Genomic DNA, 25,106 nt, shown 5'->3' with positions numbered 1-25,106 from the left:
CCTGTGACATTTATAAAAGAGGCTGGTACCTTTATTATAACTGCCGTCGTTAGGAAAGCCATTAATTTCGTCAATACTAAATAAACACGTACACTAGTGAGTCTATGTTAAGTTACAAGTTTATCGCTTAAATATGTCTTTACTTAGACCCTACCTAGGTTGCGCAGCACCATATTAAGCGAGCACAAGAAGCTTCGTGAAGAACTATATCATATTCTTCGCGTAAAGCTAAAACGCATCTACGCTGTAATGATTAGTAAATATTTATCCATTGACACGGCTACGGTAAAGGAACATGCTAATGTTATTAATCATCCCTTATACGGCCCTTGTATGTGAGTAGAAGAGTTAGGATAGCGTTTACACTGTTCGTATTTGTTTGAGTGAACTACCTTACAGTCAATGACAGTTAACGGTCATTTCCATTGTTGATTTTCATATTTTATAGATATCGAAGTATGGAGGAGGGTACGCGCCCCTGAGCAAAATTTAGATCGCATATTTGCGTTCGAAGGTCAGCCTCCAGGGCAAGTATGTTTTGTCTGCAATGACCCTACACACATCATTTCATAATCGCATGTTTACCAAAACAGACATATACATAAATAAAAAAGTAAATTCTCTCTACGCTTTTAGTTTTACATGCTACTAAATTTTTTTCAATGTAAAACGCTCTGGTTCATTCAGAGCGATTTAGCAGGTCGAAGGAACTTGGTAATCTATTATTCGCATGCAGGAGCATGAGAAATTTAGTAACTATATATGCCCAGATGTTTGGCTAGCTACACTCTGAATGCCACCAGGAAATATTAAATTGAAGGCAAAAATGTCATTCGGTTTCGAAAATGAAGGCACTGGTGGATTTTATCGCAATTCATTGAAAACACTAGGCGAAAGAGGTTCTTAGTACAAATACAATACCGGTGCACACTAAAAACAGAATTTAGCAGGTTGAAAATCACTGAAAAGTAGCTACATCTTCAGACCTAAAATGGAAAATTTACCTGCTCTGATCAACGAACATTTTGAGCGGAATACAGCGTAGAAAGCGCACTTTTTGTGAATTCGTTACGAAACTCCTGAAAGTACATGTATTAAAGTTATAACGAAAACATTGAAGATAAAGAAAAGTTAAGAACTCAATTTCCACGAACTAAATAAAAACAAAATAGCCGTGATTAGTATTCAAGTGCACCGCCGGAAAGCACAAAAACACGAAACCCTCTGACGGTGGTTGCACAATAAAGCAATAGCAACTAATCGTTACTCCACTCCATACCTAAATAGATAACGGTAATTTATTAAACATGTTTCACATTCTAGACAGGATTTACGAAACTATTATATTTTTAGTAAAAAAGAAAACGCTTAGGGCACACTTTTGCGATAGACGAATTTCGACATCACAGCAACTGGTACTTCCATTGTAGGTCCTGAGTTGTAGTCACCATCTCGGTAGTGTAGAAAAACAGACACTTATCATTTAGCGTTGATTTCCAGCTCTAAACGACACTCTGCTTTTGAAATTATTATTCTTTAAAAACTTTTAATCCACGGATCACTATCGGCTTTTGCTCCTTGTATATTGAATCACGATCTGAACGCTGCGGCATTATCACAGAAGTTATCCAGAAGACTGCTTACGCCATAGACGTGTGGTTTATAATAATCATTACGGCTCTCGATACTGGAACGCAAGCGTTGTGTCGTGCATGAGAGCCGACACCCTCTGCACGATATTACGATCATTAGCATTATCGTACCAAGTAACATGAAAAACCAGCAAACATTTTTTCTTGAAAAATTGCTTTGGCGCTTAGCACGGATTGAGTTCGTACCTATATTATGCCTATGCAGTTTACAGACCATGCTACCGACTAATCCATTCCATTCGTAATTCTCATTATCCTCCAATGACACTCAATCAGCTCATAGTCGCAAAAAACTAAAGAGGATGTATTTATCTAGTTTGTCCACTAACGGTGGACAGTTTTAACGTAACTGTGTTGTTGGACCCCATAAATAAAGCCAGATAATAATTTAGCAGTAATGCTTGTACGTCGTACTTTCATGCATAATTTAAGAGCGTGACTGGATTCGTCGTTCCTGATAACTTGGTAACTCCACAACGTTTCCATGTTTTATTGACGCAGTTAATATGCGCTTATCTAAGACCCTTATCTCTGTTAAAGAAAACCACCATCTGGAAAAAACATTATTAGAGGTCTAATGTAATAGATGGTAAGAGTGTAGAGCGACATAAGAGTGTAGTTACCTAACTTTGATGCATAAAGGATCAGGCGCCATTAGCTAATATTACCACGTCAGCTTTACGTTTCATTTACAGATGCGGTTAAGCGTCTGTTTGATATTTATGCATTTCACTGTTCTGCCGAGTTCTGTCACTTAAATAAATAATTACTATTCTAGCTTGTTTGACATTAGGGAGCTTCCGGATGCGACCTCGAGGGTCTTCCGCGCTTTCGTGTCACGTGTAACCGTACAGGACCGAATCACAAATTCACTTCGATGCAAACAGCCGCTAAAGTTGGAGCAGCTATTAATGATGCCTTTCGCTGGAAGGTAACGTAATTATCCGAAATGGTAACAGTAGGTCTGACCATGTAAAATGAATTGGAGAAAGATAGCCTTTTTATAGGACAAGGGTAGCATACCAATTGATCTTGTGCGGGAAGTTTGTTTTTTAAGCGTTCTAAGCCATAGCACTCAAATACAAAAGACAACATAACCGCGAATCTTTTTTGGATCTTCTATGATATAATGTGTAATATGCTGATAATATATTAGAAGGTACTTTGAGTAAAATGTCACAACGATGTCTTCCATACAATAACAAATCTTACAATACATTGTTTACACGGAGTGCAATTTTTTTCATTCCAAAATCTGTTTTGGTTACGTCGTAATTTTTCTAATCTGTCAAAAAGTGCTGCTCCGACGTATGGCATGAAAAGGCATTGAAAATAAATGAAAAGAGACTGTTGCGACGACGATGTGAGTAGGGCTCAGGACTTGCATTAATACGGTTTCGAGGCCAATCCCTCAACCGATACTTAGTGATTTTTTTCAATACTTCATAATATCATTTGCTTTTATGGCCTTATCTTTGGTCAGCGTGAATATCACTGCACGATCTACTCAAAATATATTTGAAAATAATTTCTACCGTTCTAGAGACATTGGGTGGTACGAGTTCTAAAATATTTCATCACTTACAAAAAAACGCCAGGTTGATACATCCTAGCCATGCAAATTATCCATCTCTGTGAAATGTATTTACCTATCAGAAAATTACGTAGCGAGACGTTGTACTCAATATCACCACTACAGCCCGCTTGCTTGCGTATTGTCACATTATTTTTGTAATTTGCTTCAGATTATTAGGAACGAAGGCTCCTTTGCGAATAAAATGGGTGCTGTTGTTATTTGCGTTCAATATACAGCACGGCTGCAGCTAGTAACAGTGGCTGGGACAATTGTCAATCATTTATGTCGGTGGCTTCTCAGATTCGCTTTTTGTTGTTTTCGAATTGTTCCGTTAACCTCGCCTTTCAGTCTTCAAGCAGAGGCATTGAGAATGGCCGGACGCATAGTCCTTAACTCCTCAAGTGCTCACTTTCAATTTCTTGATCATACATCCGCGTTTCACACAACTACCTTTAAGTTTCGTTCCATTTACCGAGCTTTGTTCTGAAAATCGAACTCTACTGTCGGACTTTTATGGGTGGGTGGAAGAGCTTCCCTTTCACAGAAGCTCGCCGGATTTTTCGGCAACTTTTTCGCTTGTTTCGTTTTTGTAAATGTCACAATACTATGAGGAAACGGCTTTTCAATATAACATACAACTTGTCTAGTGTAAATCATGTACTGAGCCGCATAGGTCGAATAAACGGTGTACTTGCATTTACAAATAATAGTAAACAATGATTGTTAATTGAAGAATAATTTCGCCAGCAGCTATCTGAACAAATAATGGCATAAAAGTAAAAAAAAAAAAAAATATGAATTAGAGTTCTCTAACTTGAGCTTTGTTATTTGTACGTCTCAAAACGTTAAGTAAGGTGAACACAAACACGTAATTAATATGCTAAGGCGTTGTGAGAGAATATTTTACTAACTGTTTATAGCAGCCAGTAATCTAGTCAAGGGAATTAAAGAGAAATCAAAAAAATTTTAAATTGTACTCTGTTTTATATGCCTAATTCATTACAGAACTGTCCCAAGCGCTTTGGCCGAAACTGCAATATGCATTTGTTCTCCGATATCATTATTCAGTAAATCTTCCTTTTAAAGTAAATGATACCTACATACTTTTAGCTAACTGTCTTCGATAAAAAGCGTTGGACGCGAGGCACCTGTTAGCGGCTTCACGACAGACTCGCGTACATCTAAAGTCGGTCAAATGGCTGCGTCAACACAGATGTTTTTGTTGTCTGATCCTGCAAGCATACATCATTGTGTTCCTTCGGCAACTTCTGGAACTTTCGTAATCACAAAGTGAACCTGAGACCCATATCCTTTTTGCATGATGGATGCAAATGGACTCAGCGAACTTGAATCACGTTCATGATTCTTTTTGTATTCGAATTTGCAATTACGTAACTGCAATAGCCGGTCGAGATCGTTTCAAACGATAGCTAAGTCGCTTGTCTCTTTATTTGTAATTACCGATGTTAACTTTGTCACTCGAAGTTGTATTTAGTCAAATGGAGCTAAGTGTAGCAATATCACCTGCCGTGTCAAATTTGCCTTTAGAAATGCAACGAAAATGGCGAGAAAAGGAGAACATTACCCTGTTTATCCACTCCTGTTATCTTCGCCTGAGCATAAAGAGCTGAGTAATTGTTTTTCCATTCACTGCACGCCGCGAACTAAAATTGTCGTATAGGGACTTAGTTTTTCTTCGGCTGATCTTGCGAAACGAGAGTTCTATAGGCGAACATCACGAATAACGGTTTTGCTGGGAAAATTTTGTGACGAAAAATGGCAAGCATAACTGACGCCAGCAAGTCAATATAAGTGGAAAAGAACGTTTTCAAAGCAATACAAAAATCAGTCACTTCCATTGATTCGAGATCATGTAGGAAGGCATGTAAACATTCTGCTTTCGTATACTTTAACCTAAGCCAACGTCGGCGATAGCTGCTGGCAACGAACACGCGTGAGATTTCTAGCATGCATTTTGCACGACACATGTCCTGCTCCGTTAAACAACTACGGCATTTCACCAAATATATTCTCGATGTGAAGAGATTACAGAATGGTGCTTGCTAGAACCTGGGAACAACTTCACTTTAAATTTCTTGCTGTACCTAAATTTTTCAATTTACCATCGAAGTCGCATGAATTCCAACGGCGACAAGTTTCGCTGACGCCTGCGCTATTACAGGTTTGTGTCGCGCATAGTGTAGTGTCACACTGCGTGCGAACTCATAAAACTCTGGTTTGTCAGATCACCTGCCGTCAATCAGGTCCAATCAAGATCGTAAAAAAATGGCCATTGCAACCGGAATGGATTGCACTGCTCAAAAAGCAATGTCTCTTCTTTGTTTTAAATTTCACTTTGTGCACTTTGTACTCGCATAAGCCATTTTTGTAATGACGAAAAACGTTATCCTTGTGCATTTTCGGCTTTTCTCGGTAGCTCGCAGAAACTATCATTGTCTACGCGCTGTCCCCTGAATACTAAGCATTTCGTTTTCTTATTAGGATAAAATTATTCTAGATATTTTTATACGAAACCGTACATTTTCGCAAGTTGTCCCGTGTCCAGGGGCCAAATTTTGAGTAATCCTTGATCACGTTCTCGAGACAACCATATAGATTTTACACACGGTAGACAAAACAACAGTTTTACTTACTAAAGTCGCATATTAATGATATGCTTCTCCGGGTCAGAATGCGTTCCAACGTAACGTTGAAAATGAACGAAATATAGACGCTAAAAAACTACACTTACATACAAAAATTTGGATGCATGCACACTTTAGTTTCACATAACGAAAATGTGTGTTCTTTGTTCGACTTTGCATATGTACTTCATTTTTTTATAGGTGGATATGAAGAATTTCAATCTTCACATTATTGTAAACATCTGCTCAAAAAAGGTAGACTTTCTGATCGGCCTAACCGCAACATCTCTACATCACCGCAATCTGATTGATTTTGGACCAACGTCACTGCGATCTACAATCGCTTACAATATGTTACGGTAACCATTTTCTGAGTATATTGTAAACACTACGCAACAAGCGTCGTTCTAACCTCACCATAAGTTTCCGTTTTTATATAGACTACTACAGTTTGACCATTGCGCGATATTTTTCGGATATCAGATTAAATCGTCCCCCTGAAATGATGATTAAGATGCGTGACAATTCCATATGTTGTTTTTATACTCTGTTATCTACTGTTTGTTATTTCCCCTTACATTCTCGCAGACTGTGTCGGATTCGCCCCAGTGAAATAATTTGTGATCCTTTATGCGGAGGTGGCTCAATTCCGATTGAAGCCGTTCGGAATTTCCAGCGGAACTTCGTAATAGCAGCTGATCACCACGAGCTCGCAATTCCACGGTGCTATAAAAATTTTTTGCACAATAAGCCCGTCACGAATAGGGTAAGCATATAGTTAGTATAGGAGCGTTTTTCTGAGAGATTTATAAATCATAAACATGTCACTTGTTCTTTCCGATACGAAGCCACTCGTTCTAACTTTTGATATTCTAGTGAGGACATATGAAGGTATCTTGAAAAAAATGGTGTAATTAGCATCCTGGGGGATGGGTAATCATTCTAAGAGGCGCCACTAATTCGATAACTTAACATTAGTAACCACTCAAACTTTTTGGGAGATGATTCTAAGTTTCTTCCAACTGTTAGACTGATTTATAGTGCCTGCGCACGTAAACTGAGTAAATAATCTTTCTTTTTAATTTTTTTTACTTCCCGCAGGCAGAATTGTTAACTTGGGACAGTACTCGAACGCCGCTACGTTCAAAATCCATCGACGTTTTAGTGACAGATTTACCTTTCGGAAAGCGCTTAGGCCGCAAAGGCGATAATCGAATCTTTTACCCGGCATTATTAAGAGAATTTGCCCGAATTTCGTTAGCAGGAAAATCACGAGCAATCTTGCTTACGCAGGACAAAAGATCTCTTATCAAGGTTGGAGAAACACGTCTGCATCAATGCAGACCAATGGTTAAACTAAGAAAGCTAAAATAACTTTAATTTTCTATAGTTTGAACGTACATGTTTTTCTTCAGTAAGAAATACATACCTATTTTTAGCTATCTCTAAATGGAAGTACGTTTTGGAATCGCTTTTAACAGAAATCAGTAACAGAATTTTATTTTTTTTTTCGATTGTACTCTTTGAGCTGAATGTCGCTATCTTATTTTTCTTCTAGGCTTTACAAACTACGTCCCGCTGGTGGCGTCAAGCTTATACGATCGGTTGTAATGTGGGAGGACTTGAAGCCGCCATCTTCGTATGCTACCGCACTAGCGCTGAATATTACGAAATATGAAACACGGGTACAACACTGAAACTTACTTCCGTAATAGTACTATGTACAAACTTTGATTCTTAAGGTGTACTGATTGACTGACATCGATTCCGAAGCCACACCGTAAGACACAAAGTACGAGAAAGGGGTTGTAGTAAATCAATCTGTTAAAGAAGGTGCTTCGTAGAACAGTTCTTTTTTAAAATTTCCGGCAACACATAGCTTGGTGAAAAATATGTCATTCCTGTTACTATACATTATAATACTTCTTTGCTGTTTTCTTTATACTGATATGCAGAAGGACAGACGCCAGAAGATTATCGAGACTAGCTCAGAGCTGTGCTGCAAACAGTTTCATCTTGCATTTATTCCTTAGTAGCAATAGTCGTATTATAAAAGAAAAAAACACTGGATAAACATTTGTGACATAAAAAAAACGCCATCGTAAGGACCTAGGTATGCCTACAGTAATGTGAACGTGTGAAACTTGTGAAAGCCTACTTGCGGCAAAATGAGACGCAATATAAACAGATTTGAGAAAAGTTGCTCAATACACAAACGAATGTTTTGTTGTCGAATACAACAGTAATAGCACGTGTATAGAATATAAATGAAAGGACGTGTTTGCTTTAATAGCCTTAATAAGTTTGCAGACCAACAAGAAGCTTACCGATCGTTATTCCTGTAAGGTCAGAATTCTATACGGCACAAAAACACGCTTTTAATTAACTGACTTTCATTATTTCTGTTTTCAATCGCAATGCAATCTTACATCAACCAAGTATGATAGGTGCTTTTTTTTTCAATGTCAACAACATAACAGATTATCAATAGTAACATTGTGTTTATAAGTGAGTTTAAGCGTCGTCTTCGATTAACCTTGTTTTCGTTTAATTCGTACAAACTTGGCAGAGTTCACGGAGACTTTTCTGTTAAGAACGTACTTACATTTCGGATGCGGGACATCGAGAGAGCAAGTTTGTGTCCCAGCTAAAAGAAGAACATACACACAAATTATTTGTGCTGAACAGTAAATGCCGTTTGCTACATATATTGCACTTAAGAGTGGACAGCAAGATTTGCCATAGTGATTTCGATGTTACTGTCCAACGCCCACTAAAAAAGTACAAACTCTACATTCTCATTCAATAAAAAACACAAACATCTCATCCGCCACACGCTCAAAGGAATAATAAATGGTATCATGATGTAAGTTTCAATCAATAAATAATAATAATAAATATTTATGCAAAGTAAATAGTGCACACTCTGCAATACTATTTTCTTTATACCAACACTTTTTGCGTTGCGTGTTTGTAGCACCCAAATTTAACTGCATTTGATTTTTGGCACTGCAATCGATTAATATGATAAGTTCTAGGCAGACATCTGCGCAAAACTTTCACCAGTTTTTCATTTTTTAGGTATACTATCATAGTGCTGTTTTAAATATTAGTGGAATATGGCACGGATCATAGCAGTTAGGCCAATACCTTAACAGCCTGGTATGTTATAAAGAGTTGTCTACAGCTTTCGTGTCCATAGGAGTAGGAGACAGAGGAATCACTGCCCATTTTGTATACGGTCGTCTGCGTATATAGGCGTGTTTGGATTACATCAGTCAGGAGGACGACGAAGAACATAGAAAAAAATAAGTCAAACTCATTTATTACTAATTCTACGCCATTCCGGTAATTCAAGTGCCAAAGGGCCGCCTTTCTCGACAAACGTACACGGAATAACAACAATAAGCTAATTGTACTACGTTGTCTCGTTTATTAATATATGTATATATATATTAATCTGAAAATGGCTTAAAATGAAAAAAAAAACGAAACTGAAGATAAAACATTTTGACGAATCTAATATTAGCCATCATTGAAACGAGACAACGTAGTACAATTAGCTTATTGTTGTTATTCCGTGTACGTTTGTCGAGAAAGGCGGCCCTTTGGCACTTGAATTACCGGGATGGCGTAGAATTAGTAATAAATGAGTTTGACTTATTTTTTATATATATATATATAACCTCATAAATTTGCACAAGAGCTCTGCAAATCAATCGGTAAGAGGTGTTATACCTCGGATACCTTAGAAATATCTCAGAGAACCGAATTTACGAAAAGCGATGACCATCATCATGCGATTCACCCTCAAATATTATCTGGTGGTCATAAGCTAGAAGGAAGGTATTGCAATCTAAAAACTGATATACAATTACACGAAAAATGCCTTAATCAATACCTTTTTCGTCTGCAAAAATAATAACGTTTCAAATTCATCAATGGGTTATAATTGCATTGTTTAAGATACAATAAGCAATTTATTTACATTAGCTTAATTTGTAAATGTTATACGAAAACTCTATAGCATATGCAAGACGCCACATTATATTGGTAAATACATTTGCAACACAGATTAATCTCATTTATTTCCACACAAATTTAAATGAGCCGTTTTCGAATCAGATATCAACAATCACAAAGCCAGACGCTCTAGTCGTCCGCTAATTTAATAATTTCGTCTGTTCTGTAAGCCATAGTTTTAGCCTACAGCACCCTAATCAGTTTTGAAGTATAGGGTTTCTGTGATGACGAGGCCACGGGCGTGTTTTGAGTATAATTTCGAAAGGCTTGAACGAGTACCTAGAAATAAAATCAGGTCAGAATAGGTCGTGACTGAGTTGAGCTATAGCAGATACAAAACTACGAAGAACATCAATACAGCCACGAAATATAGCCCATGATCTCCACAACAAAACCCGTACATGCTTTCCGCGGCGACTTTTCACTAGCAACCGATTACACAAAAGTTTTGCCGATTTAATCCATCAGATTTCGTTTACCTAGCTTCCTCTTTCATAGCAAAAATGTGCGTATGATACAAATAACCACTCGATAAGGTTGTCAATGTATTCGCAGATGTTTGAAATGAAAGTTTTATTTCCTATACGAAAGAGGCTGCCTGTCGCGCGTTTGTTTCATCATTATATTCCACACTTTGTCACTTTGGTGAGCTTCTTCCTTCCCACCTTTTCTTCGTTCTAAATATTACCATATGATTTCATATATATATATGTATATATATATATGTATAGCACATAATATACAACTTTCCATCGTTCACCTTCCACGTGCTTCTTCTTATACAATAGAGCGCTCTCATTACGATCCCACCATTATGTATGCTATCGCTCCTCAAAAAGTTCTTGCTATTTTTCTGTGTTGTTATGCTTCTTGTTATTTATCTTTCAATCCGATCCATTTTATGCACTATGATTTATATACGTTCATACCAATATTTCCTTAGGCAGACCGGAAAAGGAATTACACTCTATTCTATACCATAGTTCATACACTCACGGGTGGACTCACATTTAGACAAAATAAACATAGTCGGTGTGTCAATGTTGTGAGCAATAGCGGCACGATAAGACGTGATTAATTAACGGCTACAAGGATGGCCATCTAAAATCACAAGATTTAGTTCTCCGCACCGGCAATCTCAACTCTTCATAAGAGCAAGAGAAGAGCCGAGCAAAAATCCGTTAATCATGACCCCAAACATCATAAAAACCTAAGAGCTGTTGAAGGAAATAATGAATCACGGTCTTGGCCAACTCCACAAAACAGGCAATGTCTATTTCTTCGCTATTCTCTTTTTCATTTCTGGGCGGGTATTGTATAGAAGAACCTATTCACATATGTCTGCCCACGCTCACGTGCGATGTCAGGCATTCGTTTGGCTAAAATCTTTGATATTCATAATATTGTATCAGTGTCGTATAATGCGGTGGACTTTTTTTTCATGAAATCTTCCTTTACGCACAATGTTTGCAATTTGAATTTTCTGTAGGTTTAAGTATGGCGGCCGTGGCCTACGCATGGCATCAGTACTCTTGAATGAGTTGTTTTCATGAAGATGGTTGAAAGCTACTACTACTAAAGCACGTCGAATTAAGCGCTATCGTCAAGCTACGAATGCATACGTAAATTGTAACCAGCCGTCATTGTAAAAAAAGGAGCCTATAAAACAGACCGAGAAGAAGACTATTGAAAGCATTCGTTTTAAATCTGACGAAGCAAGTTAATAAAAAACAGTGCCAATTTTAATACGGCAAGAACTACAGAAACTTAAGCTTGTACATCGCCACCATTGCGCAAGCATATGTTTCAGATATCATTTCAATAAAGCATTGTCAAATTTTACCTTGTAAATCTTTCAATTACATTCTTTTTTTTTGAAAGCCATCTAAGGACCATTTAAAAATAATTACTGTATAAACGAAAATGAGCGAAATGTCCAGCGACAATATCAGGCGCTTCGACAGAAAATAACTGTACACACACATGCAAATATGAGACATCAAGAAAGTTCAGATGTTATATTTTGCTCTATTGTACGCAAACTAACTAGCAGAAGTATGCTCTTCAAACTCCACGTTCCGTGACCAACTAATAGTCCTGAAGTAGACATAGCATAGCACAGGTGTTCATGTTCATTTTCCTTCTGCGTCTAAGCGTCTCGTCATTGCTATCGTACCACGCATGTATATATTCAATTTTTTTTATGCTGTGGGCGTAGGATAGTAGCAGTTGATATCAACGACGTGTTAAAAAAAAAAACTAATAAATAAACTTCTTCAACAATCGTTACTGTGACTTTTGTTGAATACCTTAGCCCACGCAGCGAAATACGGAAAGATCAAATTCTCGTTGCTTTTACGATAATCAGTCATTCCTATGAATTATCCCCCGAATCTCATCTCGACAAGCCGCGAATCTCCAGCGGTAGCCGAACAAATTGCTGGAAGCCGACAATGCCAGTTTATCGAAGGCCAGTAGACGCTACGAATGGGTGAATATATCGATAAATAATTTAATGACTGGTGTTGTTCATGAATAAAATAGGACAATGATAGGATCTAAAGTTCCTTCACTTCTCTTCGGTATATCTTGCTCAATACTCAGCAATCTCCCATTACTTTCAGTTTATCTTTCTACCTGCTTTGCGTATGAGAGATACAGAAAGATAACGAATGTTAAATTACTATACTAGATTGATTTATGATTTGTTTCAACGATGATTTTTGCGGGAATTGCGCGAACCAACTGGCTGAATAAGCGCTGAGTAAACAACCTATTTTTTTTAGTGTTGCTTCTAGTGGATTGCGTCCGTTATTTTTGGACAACTGTTTGCTACTATTTTTCTGTGTCGCACAAATTTTTGACGAATTTCTTCGAACTAGCTAACTAGGTGACCGGTTGCTGAGAAGGCGTTGGTATCGGCTGGGTCGGTGAAGGCACTGCCGGAGTGTTTGGAATTGTATTGTTATTGGCAGAGGCCGAGCTGGCACCAACGTTGCCAGCTGTCACAGCTACTCCTGCTTCTGTCTTGCCACCAGCAACAACCATTTTGCCTTCCCCCGGCGATGAGGATCGAGAGACGAGGGCCTCCTGCTCGTCGAGGAACTTGTCCATGTAATCTCTGTATAAAATTGGTAAACAGCAATCAAACTGGATTTATTAAAGTTTGTTAGAATCTGTTTCTTGCGAAATCTGGAAAACGCAGACGACATACAGCGGTAACTTGGTGTATTAAGAACACACATGCATAAGGATTAGAGGCATCTTTCAACATAATAGTGGTATGATGGAGTTACGGTAACTTATAGATCAACTTTATGTTGATTAGTTTTAGCAAAAAATGAAGATTCTAACAATTCGAGGAAGCTGCGACAACGAGCATCGATACGATCAGGGATACACAACAAGGTTATTCAGGACCAAATGATGTAGTCTACGGTCCCTTTGCTGTGTACGAAATAATGCGAATCAGTTAGGAAACCACACAGTTTTCTTTTTTTCTTGCGTCTATACTCACGTCGTGCCTGGATGTAATGCATATTTCTTTTTTTCGAGTCTCGTTCGAGATGTGAACACATCATGTCGTTCAGTCTTTTTCCATAGATAATAGAAGTTGACGAGCTCTTTAATTGATCTAGTCGAGATCTTGTTTGCTCGGATGGCAACAAAGTCTTTGCCGTGTAATCGTAAGCCAGCTTCAAAGGCCCTGCACTCTTCTTCGCTCCAGGGCGTCATTTCTGCATCTCCGTTTGCAAATCCACCACCAGCACCACCCTGAGCTCCGGCTAGCTTTTGCCGCCGCAAGGCTTCATCAACGGAAAACCCGCACTGGCGAAGTAGCCACAAAGCTCGCTCGTCGTCGCGAACATGTCCACCCATTGGTAGCGTTTCGGGATCGCCCCCATTCATTCCACCATTGTTCGCTGAAGAGTTCCTAAACATTTTCATTTTGTCAAGCCAAAAAAATTCTTTAATATGGTCAAACGTAAGAGTAGATTGTAATAATTTGATCGAGCGTAGTACCATAGTGAAGTAACATTTAAAGAAGGATTGTAATTGAATTCTATAATTGGATATTGCTAATACCAGAGTCTGCAGGTTATTACAATAGGCAGGGACGGTTTACCACTTGTCGTAGAAGTCAACTATTGTTTGGTCATCGAGTTTCCCAGGTTCCCATTGTATTGTATCTTCATTCTCATATGGGAGCGTATCGTCATATGAAGCTAGTGATTCTGGGATGTCTGCTTGATAACTTGAGCCCACCTATCACAAATCACATAAACAAACAGTTAGTGAAGTAATTCTAAAAACAAATTATGTTTATGCATTTTGTCATACATAGGTAACGGTAACAATTTAATTTTATTTTGCGCGTTTAAATTGTCTGGGTTAAAAAGAAGTATCTCTATAAGATAACATTCGTAAGCGAATGCGACAGTAATTAAGTTGAAAGAAACCTATTGAAAGAATCGGATTGTATTCTTCTGTTTTCAGCGCACTTTACCTGGATAGTTTTCCGCCAATATTGTTCCCTATGAAATTCTTCATCTTCCTCGTCGTCCGTCGTCTCACGCGAGCCAGCTCTGAAATTAATTACGCAAGAAATACAAATTATGTATACATGCTTTAATTTCCTTAGGTTTCAATAACTGTAATATACAATTTCCTTCAGATTCCACAAAATAAAGCGTCTCTTAAAAACTTCTGTCTTAGACATTGTAAGTACCACTTATTAGTAGAGCTAATAGTTAAGGATATTTGAGACAACTCTGGTATAGAACAGTTTCATTAGAGAGGCTTAAAATCGATTGATTTGGTATAGCTATCCTCTTTATCGAAATTTTATAATCTATTGATTTCTGTAATAAACTAATAGTATCCTAACTAAACGTTTGCATCTCGAAATAACACAGGAAACATTTGACTCATATAATCGACTGATAGCGCCTTCTATAGATTAACAATAAGATTTAATGAAAACATCTAATACAAAGATGTAATTTAACAGTTACCTGAGCAGTTGGGCCGTCCGCGAAGCCCTTGTCAGCAATTTATGTGTCCCAGACGCGTCTTTCTTATCTTTCACCAAAGGATCCTTCAGTCCTTCTTTGGAATCCTTCTCCAGCCCTCCGCCGATACCATCGGCATGATCTTTAGATGTATCTTTGGATTCACCATCAACATCCGCCTCATCGTTATCCGTTTCTTCCCCCGAAGAGGAGACGTCTGCACTTCCCATAATACCTTAAATTTTAATATTACATTTAAGATGAAGCACCCGATTTTACAAACGTGATATTACTTATAAATGAAGTTTAAAAAAATCCCATCGATCAAAATTTGCCTAACCGGCTTTTCTCAATATGTATTCTCATTTTAACATTTCCACAATAACATAACAAAAGAATTTCAGCTTTCTCTAAATTATTATTGAAAATTATATTATTATTAAGAAATTCGAACATAGTTATAACAAGATAATATACTAAATGAGTACACTATTGATATATATATTCTGACCATCTGCTTGAGCTGCTACCACAGGATGTTGCAGCGGCACTTGGTCTCCGCGGTATCCAAACATCTCCTTCAATTTGTCGATCGGCATATCCTGTTCATTGCGAAGAAGTTCTAGTTCGTCCTCGTCTTCACCGCCTTCCATTTCCAGTGCCTCCTCTTCGGCCATCGTCCTTTCATCATCGAAATCATCGACCATCATCTCCGCTGTTGGCTCAAAATCGCCATCGCTGTCATTGCCTTTTTAGCGGGATAAATGAGACATAGTGGCACTGAATGGATTTAAGCGAATCAATTACGGCTTGCAAGAAATAATAGGGTGAAACAGTCTAATATAACATGGTTCACTTGCCAATTTAGCAAGGTAACAAGACAGGTACAAGCCATTTGTCTGGCCACCAGTTTGTAGAATACAAAAACATAACTAAAATAATGTGCTGCATAGAGTAAACTGAACCCGAAAGTGAGACTTGTCTCAACTCAAACGAAATTGACGTGGTCGACGTTAATCTCACGGTTTGATCCAACGCCACTGTATATTTGTTGTAAAAAAGACGACTCGTTATAACAATGATCGTCCAGTGTGATTTTGACTCTAACACACTTAATATTGCCTTCTATGCTATATTTTCTGAGCTTGTGTTATCTTGTCACCTCAATTTACAGTCTCCAATTGCTAATAGCCTGAACTGTCTGCTTAAATACTCGATAGAATGCAAGACCATAACTGCATTTATGGATGAGAATGCACAAAACATTTTTAAAATCGTACGTCCGTTGCTTATACGCCCACGAAATAAGTGACTAAGGAAAAGGACGTTGAATTTTCGAAGAAATTAGTAGCGAACATACAATAATAACAATAACGCCATGCGACTATTTAATTTAGCCAACAAAAAGTCTAAGCAATTGCCTATGACCATGCAGCAGTCTAAATGTCTTTACAAGAATCAATCAATTTATGTCATACACTATCAGGCCAGTACAGTTAATTAACGACACTTACCATTGTTAGTCTCGGCCGGCGGTTTCCCCTGCTGGAAAAGTCATGAGAAATCGAAAATGCAGAAGAATGAGATATATATAAGGACATTTTCCACTGTTCAATCAGTTCTAGTTACTGTTTATTAACATATGGACGCGTTTATTAACATTCCTTCTAAACTCTAAACCAAGCCCCTGGAGGCGTATTTACCGCTAAGCAAAAATTACGATAGGCTATCACGACTCAAATAAACGACATCACAGCAAACCTGTGTGGTCGACTCCCTTTCCTATGAGCCACCATGCCATGCTCTCCGAGAGAGACTCAAATGATATGTTGCTCTTACTGAATCCGAGCATGATCATCGTAGCTACGAATTATTGGGTAAAGACACCATAGCCTTCATACCGGTGTCCATATATAACGTGAAAGACAGTGACATGGAAGCGCGCCATTAGAGTGGACACTTTTTTGTTTTTTTTTTTAAACTGCTTCCAAAACTGGCTATATAAAGCTTCGCCACACTTAAAGAGATTTCGCACAACAGCACCTAATAGCAGTTTCGAATTGTAAGCTACATACACGATTTACAGTAATACCATCCACTCCGATCAGCAAACCGGCTTCGGAGGCCAGTCGTGTAGTTGGCGCGCGAAAATCTAACAAAATTCAAACCGATTTAAAAATCTAACAAGGCATTATCGTGAGTAACTAATTTTTGCGTATACAGATGTACCAGTGGAGTAAAAGGTCGTAATTTCAGTTCGCTATTTCAAGTCGTTTCAGTAAAAGTGTTTCGGGGAAATGTCAAAAGTGTTCTGTGAGCGGCTTTTTGGTTCACTAACGATTTTGGCCGGGATGATGGCCATGACACAAACAAAAAATCACTCGCCCGATAGCAGCCACTGGCACGGATCACTTGTAGGTGATTAACAAGACAATTAATGATCCACATTTACCAAATTTCACAAAAACTGAAAAACTTGACGAACCTCCGCCATTCTGATGTTTGTTGTGATGATGATGGTGAGCTGTGATGATTTTCGAGTTGGTTGTTTACTTCAAAAAAGGCGGAACGTCGGGCGATTGCATGTAGGCATGGCGGGCGATTCTAAATGTGATATAATAGTGACACCGTGATAGGCGACCTGTTTGCCTGCTAGACAGATATGTGATTGTTTAGGTTCTTGAAGATTATTGATGTTTTCAACCGGTAATAACTATTTACGAGTTTCTCGAAAAAAGAAGTATCTTGAACGATGGAAATCTGCGAAACTGGAGTAAGAAAGCGATTACCGGAGAAAACTTTGTCTAGGACGGGTAACCATCGCAGGCCGTAACAGGATACCAATATTGATGCGCGGGCAGGAAATTTCAGGAGAAAATTTAAATTAATGTATGGTAATAAAGTTTACATCGATGGAAATAATACTAATTTCTTTTATCTTAGCTTTGGCGAAATCGTAAATAGGTTTACACTAACGCCGATAGTAGTAGTGATTAGAGAACGAGGAAATGAACTAATCTGCGTTTTCCATAATGTCATTGAGGCGTTCGGCACAGTGACCGGAGATGAATTCCGAGAGGTACTTGAAAAATGCAATATGAACCATGCCTGTAGGCTTATGGACCCACAATAGCCCTACAAATTTAAGAAACCACTGTCTTGTCTTTCAGAGTAAAAAACATCTATCTATAAAGTACGCCGGACTAACGCAGCGACCACTTCTCGGGTAGAACAGAGAGAAAAAGCTTTTCCAAGACACTTTTGTGCCTTGTGTGTGGAGTGTGTAGAAGGTCTGAGAAGTCCGGAGTCTCCCGGATAAATGTATTAGTAGCCAGCCTAATATATGACAAGGAACTAGCAGTGATGCCAATAATAACTAGAATTTAACTCAAGAGGAAGCGAAGAGCTGCGATGCAGCTTGCCTTGAGAATACCAGGACATTAGAATTGCATTGAAAGTTCTGTACAATAAACCATAATCATGCATTTTCGAGAGTCAGGAGGTCATAGTAAAATTGAATTATTTGGTAAAATAAGCGTTAGCTAAACGATGTGGCAATATCTTTTCCATACATGAAAAAACAATTCCACCGAAACATTCAAGTCATGACTCTAATCACTAATAAGTTCAAAATGCGCAAACGTCGCGTTGTATTTAAAATATTTCTGCTTTATTGTCCGTTGAAAAGTACACTTACATCTATGAATGTTTCTCATATTTAAACAGCTTAATGAGGTATGCAAGTGCTCGAAAATAAAGGTTGGATGCAAAAAAAGAAAACTGACGATGCAACCTAAGGCTCAAACAATCTATGGTCGGCAGCCATGTTTCATCACTCTGGTAATTTTGATTATTCTAAAAAAAAGGTTTTTTGTAATCACATAACTTGCCCCAACAATAATATTTTTACCATTTATATCTTTTTATTTACCTATACCCAGCAAAGCTCGTCAATGAGAGCCCATTCATTTTTCGGCTTCATCATCCATATTAAAGACTGATCTATACGGATTAGTAGACATATACATCTTCGGATCATCGTTTAACTTTATTAGAAGACGCTGCTCTAATATCGTAGTACTTTCGCGAAATCGTTAAGCAAGAAGCGCCAAATTTAAGGTAAGTAAGGAGAAGCCGACCTAAATTAAATCTAATTTCAACCTAATGCCTTTACATAGTAACCAACGGTTTTTACTTGACACTATCGTATTTGTTTATACTAGAAAACCAATTCGCAGCTTTTGCCATTTATATATAGATAGATATATCTATATTTGTATGTCTGTGTCTATTCCACGAGCGACACATAAATATTATACGGTTTGTGAAACTAAAGACGGTAAATCGTATACGTATATATATATATATATATATATATATATATATATGTATATATATCTTCTGCTTACTGACTAAATAAAAATATATTGTTAAATGCACGCCGAGTTAAGTGCACAAGAATTTATGTAGTCCCTTTTTAATTTCACTCCAGCTCCAAAAACTGGGTTAACTATATACATCGAGCGCAGACATGTAGCAGAATAGTCAACTACAGATTTTTTCCAACTACAACTTACAAGAAGTTAACAAAACTATTCACTCATACATTTGGCTCCAAGCTTTTCCAGGAGCCTACAAAAACGAAAAGCCGAACATTTTGAAAGCCTTAAGTTATTTTATATGAGTTTCGATCGTAGCGAACATCATAGCAAAAAACTTACAACCAAATGGTGTAATAAAATGCATTATTTAATTTGGCTAAAAGCATAACCCTGTCGAAAGAATTCGTCTTGCATCGCTTCCGTATTATCATTACCGGTTTTGAATTTAATTTTTCTTATGTACGTGCCTAATGGCTAGTTTTAAAACAACAGGTATAACGTAAAAACATACTGGATAAATAACTGTATAAAAAATATACTGGAGGAAACGATGATTTGGTTGAAAATAGCCATTGTTTTAGACTTTAAGAGATAAGTTGGCTAATAAATGATCCAAGCGCCGATCTGTTTGGATGGCAATGAGCGCGTAATTTCATAATCCGTTGCCAGCTGCTGACTTCTCGCCTTGCGTGGCGCTCTTAGCTAGATACAATACGTCTAAGCTTCCTGTGAAAACGCGTTAAATGGAATTTACCTTGTTAACAGCAGTCAAACGGTAAAGGTGGTCATTTATCTCTGAATACCTTCTATTTGCAACAATGCTGGAATACCGTAATTATGTTGTGTACAAACATTTTTCGATTTGTTAAATTTTCGACTCTTAAATATCAGGCATAGAGAAACAGCCAAAATTTCGATATTTACATATGAAAATTCGCACTCGCTGCGAACATTACACACTGTGTGTGCATACACCCGTATTTTATGTTGTGTAGAGATACAGAAACTATTGAACATTTTCTACATATTTAACATCATTGACTATCCCTCTGACTCTCGACTGGCACGCGTCGATCGTGTCCCAACATCTACATAAATTTGTCAACATGTATTTGCAAGGCGCTTTGCAGAAGTGCTAGCTCTCTTGTAAATCTGCGTCCAGCTGTACTTTAAAAAAAGCTTGTTTGTCTTTATGCAGGGTTCCCTCATGGTCTTCAGCCTTCTAAGCCATCATCTCCATTTTTAGATCGAAGTCTTCATCGCTATCATCGACTTTCGTGATTTACGATCGCGGTGCTATTAACGAATAAAAGTTCATATGTGAGTGAAACAAAAATAACTACTTTTACTACCCATATATATTTCTCATAATTGTTGATAACAGGAATAGAATATTTTCGGCATCAACAGCACAGGACTGCAAGGCTAAGAGGTTGCCTATCTAGAGAAGCAGCTATGCATGTTACTTGGTACCCTCTAAAAATTCTAGCAATTTTTCAGTTCATATTATTCTAAAAAATATAATAAATTAAAAAACTATACTACCTTGCTGCTTACCTTTTATACTTTCGACGTGTGAAACACGTCTTGCTGCAAACGAAAAATCGGAAACACAGCACGTAGTCCAAAACAGGTCCTAATAAAAGTTTTAGATAATCAGGATTAGATTTGTTTGCAGGACAGGTTGGACAGACCCCAAAGCCTGAGGGTAAAAGCCAGAGAATGCTGTTAAAAAATATTGGATCTTATTAACTGTCATTACATATCGCATAAACGTCAAAATTGAATATGTTTGCATTTATTATAACATTGAATGAGTATTTAGAATAATCGTTAATAATTAGATTTGTTGAATCTAAATACGATTAGTTATGCTACGCGAAGTTTCAGGTTTCAGAATCCCTTTCTTTTTAGGGACCCGCCTCGCAAACGAGTCGCACTTATTCCTAAAGCCATTAAATAATTTGCTTAATAAGTTTGCAATTTTCATATGACAGCTTACCCCATATAGTTGTAGTTTCCCCGGACCCTTAAGACATTAAACCTCCAAAGAGAGCCCTCTCACTACAAGAATTAAGCAACCTTCACCTAGACTTGTTATCAACTATCTGAATTGTCTCAGTGGCCTACCGGGTGAATGTTAATTATAAGACGTAGTTGGATAACAACAATTCTATCCTGAGCTTCTTTAAGCAATACGTGTTAAATTCAAGCCCGAGTATCAGAGTCTATACACATGGACATGGGGTTTGTTTTTCTTGAAACGTACAGTATCTAACGAAGGCGCGGGCCCCTCAAATTGTTTACATACTCAGACATACACACGCAAAGTTAATGGGAAAGGAGGAGCTGCGGAAGGAGAGTGATGCAAACTCAGTGCGGGAACAATGCGAATAGTGTAATTAATTTGCTGATGTCAATGAAGCGAACACGTTTATATATGGTAGGTAAAAAGAAAATGTCGGCTATATTAGAGCGAAGCGTATAATAAAATACATGCAATGTAAGACAATCTATGCAGGTCCCTTATATCAGATTTTTCTATTGATTTGAGTCAAAAACTACAATCGTTTCAGATGGGAGACTTGCCTAACTATATAATAGTGAACTTTATTGTATGGGAAATTGTGGTACACAGTCGCGTTGGTAAATTTACCTCGTTTTTGGCACAGCCTTCCTTCGTCTTATACATATAGATATGTGCCATAGAAGCACAAACGTCACATAAGTTTATCACGCTCTATACTCTTTCTCTAACTCCTTATATTATGTTATTGCTTATATTAATAAAGTCCGTACCTATATGTTGTATTGTGCTGTTTTAGCCTTCAGGGGTGAGCCATGTATTAAATTTTTTAAATAGGTTTAATTTTTTTTCAGAAACGAAGAGGTTTATTTTGTAATACATAAGGTTAGATTTTTTGATTCTACGAGGTAGGCTCCAAACTGAGTTTTTAAAATTATTAAAGAACTTTTCAGGCTTTTTGTTATCAGGCTATTTTCAGCCCTTTTGTTATTTGCTGTTTTCGCGGAAATGATTAATAATTTATAGTATTCTCATGGAGAAATTAAAAACACCGGGCGTAAGACGTCAGCGTAGGGACGAGAAACTAGAACTAAAGAATGTTTTAAATAGAAAACGGCATAATATACCTAACAGATATGCACCTACAAAAGAGTCTAGATCTGGCAAGGTCTCAACAATGAACGAAGCGTTGAAGATCGGCAGCTTATTTTATCGACGTAATTCACTTATGTTTATACTGGACATTTTGAAGTCAAGATTAGTTTTTTCCCTCAAGAAGGAGGTTGCATGGAATGTAAAGACGGATTAATTGCAATAAAAAGGGCAATCGGGACAGAAGAATGGGCAAACTGTAATGAAGTAACAAGGTTGCTAGAAAATATTAATAAAAAATTGAATTTTTACAACAGGGTGACGAGATTAGTGCATCAGGGTAATTCTGTTTAATGGAGTTATAGTATAGGTTCAATTAAACGGTCATAGAAGTGGCTTGGGATAGGGCAGGAGGGCAAGGCCTTTGAACTTACTACGTCAGAGATACAGAGAATTAATCGGATCTACGCAACTGGTTGCTAGATTAAACACATTACCTATAAAATGCAAATAATTCCCAAACGAGTCTAAGAAAAGGCTGATGAAATAACCTTCTGGACCTAAAGGACAACTAAAATATTTAAAGGGACAACTTGATAACTGTAGATGAATAACCAGATAAGCGGACCATAAGAGCTAAACTGTGAGTGTACCACGGCAATATTTTATGTTACGCTGGGTGCAACATTAACGAATTAGACTCCCTAAATCAGTCCTCGTGATGGTGTGGCGGTAATACGCTTGCCTAAAAACTCAGGGACACTGACTGAGTTGAGCTCATTCTAATGCCGGGCAGGGACACACTTCGTTTTGAGCTAGGAAAAGCCCCAGCGCAATACAAAGTGATGTTTTACTGGCACGCCAATCAGGAACACTTGTTAGGTTACTTAAACAACGGAAAAGTGGATACACTGCGAAATCCGCGAATCTATATAAGCATAATCTAGATATAACAACAAACCGTAATTCTGTATAGATCGTGGTTTATTATTTCGCGATTATCGCGCTTCTCCTAAGAAATCTTCTTACATAGAGTTAATTCGTTTCGAAGGATCGACTCAAGAGTTATAGGCCGTTATAACGATGTTACACAGTAAACTAGTCTGTCATTTGCAGCAAGAACAGGTAAAATGGTACGAGTTATTTAAGGCATTTGTTCACACAGGAATCTTGCGTAGTGTTGCATTACGTTACATATTGCATGATACTGAATTATCCTAATTATGATATAGTAATATGTTTATGTACAGACTCGAAAGACAAATGCAGTGTGTGTGTGTGTGACTCAGCCATACCTTCTATGACCATAAGAAGTGAACTTCGTTCTCCTTTTTGGCTAGTACATTGACGACTAGGTTAAGAAATAATTTGTTTGGGCCAGTGGTGCTATATCAGCTTGGCCCCGTAGATTACCTATATGCGTTTTAATCATTTGCTGTTTAGAGTTAAGACACAGCAGTTCTCTACGTAGCAGCATCAAGCTGATGGTTGATGGCCTTGTTGAAACTCTATACGAGAAGTCTTGGTAAAAGCGGTCGGAGACACACCATTTATATCGTCCAGAAGCGAAACGATTGCCTCACTCAGCAATAAACATCAGAGAAATAACTTTAAAACACAAACACAACAGGATTTACACAGCCGTTATTACAGGGGCAGCCGTCAACTTTTACAGGTCGACGGCGGTTAGAGAAAGCAAAGGCTCTCGGCATGACAAATAAAACTATTGACGAAAATCCAGTATCATCCCCATAACCTGCTAATAACTTACGTACGTAACGCACAATAAAGGTGTTGTCTCGTTAGGCTTCGAGAGGTGGTGGACAGCCTAGATAAATTTCCACTGCTGTTTCAAAGCAACATATTTCAAACACACTGAATCAGGGAAGGAATCATCTTTTTCTTGCATCTAATTATGTGTACATGATATGATGACTTGTTGAATACTTTGGTAAAATTAAGGTACTACGGTGAACAACACTTTGGCAACAGCTATCAAAAAATTTCTAAGCTATTGTATAAATTTATCCATATATATATATATATATATATTGTGACATTAATGAGGCACTTGGTTGGAACATACAAGGACATTCATTTAGGCTCGGAACATCGAAGAGGCACCTGGCATTAGGGTGTTATGACAGCTCAAGAAAAAAAAATTGCTTTCTCATCATCTATTTCTAATTATTCCTGCTAAGTTGAACATTTTCCATTTCTCCTTATACGTTGAATTTCCTAATGTGCTCTGATCGTTTAGATAAATGTGGTTATCCGGCGATTTTGGTAGCTACGCGAAAGTCACAACCGTAGACCCTGTAAATGTTAACGTACATCACGAGTCGTTGATGATCCCATCGTAGTCCTTAATGGAGCTCTGGTCGTAGCTTTCCTTCATCTCCTTGAGGATGATGGACTGCTCCGATCTTTGCTTTATATCAGAATGCGTGGACGTTACTCCAAAAAGGAATCTGCGTCGTTGCTCTTCTTTACTCTCGCTTGGTATCGCTGTCTTTGTTGTCGGAGGCGCTTCCGAAGTTGGCTCCGTCTTGGCTTCTTCTGCGACTGGCAACTTTGCCTCGTCTGTGATGACCTTCGTCGACGTCGCAGTGTTGAGGATTTTGTCCTCCTCTATCGAAAGAAAATGAGAAAGATCGACACATAGAAAATTTATAGAACACATTACGGTTAAATAGAC

The 25,106-nt window shown here is 37.8% G+C and overlaps 3 protein-coding genes across 15 annotated transcripts in view; 1 reads left to right on the top strand and 2 right to left on the bottom strand.

Moving 5' to 3' along the window:
* Positions 1–8,795, top strand: part of LOC111249355 (tRNA (guanine(6)-N(2))-methyltransferase THUMP3-like) — a 39,263-nt gene extending 30,468 nt beyond the window's left edge. For 3 of the 5 annotated variants that reach the window (XM_022803127.2, XM_022803126.2, XM_022803124.2), the window contains 6 exons: positions 449–531; positions 2,446–2,583; positions 6,075–6,232; positions 6,462–6,639; positions 6,975–7,187; positions 7,432–8,795. In XM_022803127.2, the coding sequence (XP_022658862.1) occupies positions 449–531; positions 2,446–2,583; positions 6,075–6,232; positions 6,462–6,639; positions 6,975–7,187; positions 7,432–7,551 (890 nt within the window). In that variant the 3' untranslated portion in view covers positions 7,552–8,795. The remainder of the gene's footprint in view (positions 1–448; positions 532–2,445; positions 2,584–6,074; positions 6,233–6,461; positions 6,640–6,974; positions 7,188–7,431) is intronic. The other 2 variants (XM_086988336.1, XM_022803131.2) reach the window with 2 other exon arrangements.
* A 1,123-nt stretch (positions 8,796–9,918) lies between these two features.
* On the bottom strand, positions 9,919–17,464 carry LOC111249354 (mesoderm induction early response protein 1). 7 transcript variants are annotated; one of them, XM_086988333.1, is made up of 8 exons: positions 17,394–17,464; positions 16,423–16,453; positions 15,420–15,656; positions 14,912–15,143; positions 14,404–14,482; positions 14,023–14,162; positions 13,414–13,830; positions 9,919–13,017 (listed from the first exon to the last, which is right to left on the bottom strand). In XM_086988333.1, exons 1-8 carry the CDS (start codon positions 17,400–17,402, stop codon positions 12,783–12,785), a joined length of 1,380 nt encoding a protein of 459 aa, XP_086844459.1. In that variant the 5' UTR covers positions 17,403–17,464; the 3' UTR covers positions 9,919–12,782. The 7 variants fall into 7 exon arrangements, with proteins under 7 accessions (XP_086844459.1, XP_086844460.1, XP_022658857.1 ...); XM_086988334.1 differs by having other exon boundaries at positions 16,423–16,450; positions 17,394–17,427; XM_022803122.2 differs by lacking the exon at positions 17,394–17,464 and adding an exon at positions 17,361–17,385.
* A 1,087-nt stretch (positions 17,465–18,551) lies between these two features.
* LOC111248775 (uncharacterized) overlaps positions 18,552–25,106 on the bottom strand; it is a 36,970-nt gene continuing 30,415 nt past the window's right edge. The window contains exons 10-12 of one of the 3 annotated variants that reach the window (XR_002672677.2): positions 24,743–25,039; positions 20,848–20,926; positions 18,552–20,586 (exon numbers count right to left, since the gene is read on the bottom strand). Coding sequence is in view for 2 of the 3 variants with exons in the window: in XM_086988331.1 (XP_086844457.1) it covers positions 24,744–25,039 (296 nt within the window). In the remaining variant the exon portion in view is untranslated. Of the gene's footprint in view, positions 20,587–20,847; positions 20,927–23,374; positions 25,040–25,106 lie in introns of those variants that run through there. The other 2 variants (XM_086988331.1, XM_022801692.2) reach the window with 2 other exon arrangements.

The sequence above is a fragment of the Varroa destructor genome, unplaced genomic scaffold, assembly GCF_002443255.2.
Source record: "Varroa destructor unplaced genomic scaffold, Vdes_3.0 BEIS01000004.1, whole genome shotgun sequence".
Lineage (NCBI taxonomy): Eukaryota > Metazoa > Arthropoda > Arachnida > Mesostigmata > Varroidae > Varroa > Varroa destructor.
Note: the sequence above shows the minus strand (reverse complement) of the source record. Positions and strands in the feature narration are given on the sequence as shown.

Excerpts from the sequence above, each read along its gene's own strand:
- LOC111249354 (XM_022803120.2), bottom strand. The coding sequence starts at position 17,270 with ATGGCCATCATCCCGGCCAAAATC. Across the intron at positions 16,454-17,246 it reads CCATCATCCCGGCCAAAATC|CAGGGGAAACCGCCGGCCGA; the intron begins GTTAGTGAACCA and ends TGACTTTTCCAG. Across the intron at positions 15,144-15,419 it reads GGTAGCAGCTCAAGCAGATG|GTATTATGGGAAGTGCAGAC; the intron begins GTCAGAATATAT and ends TTAAAATTTAAG.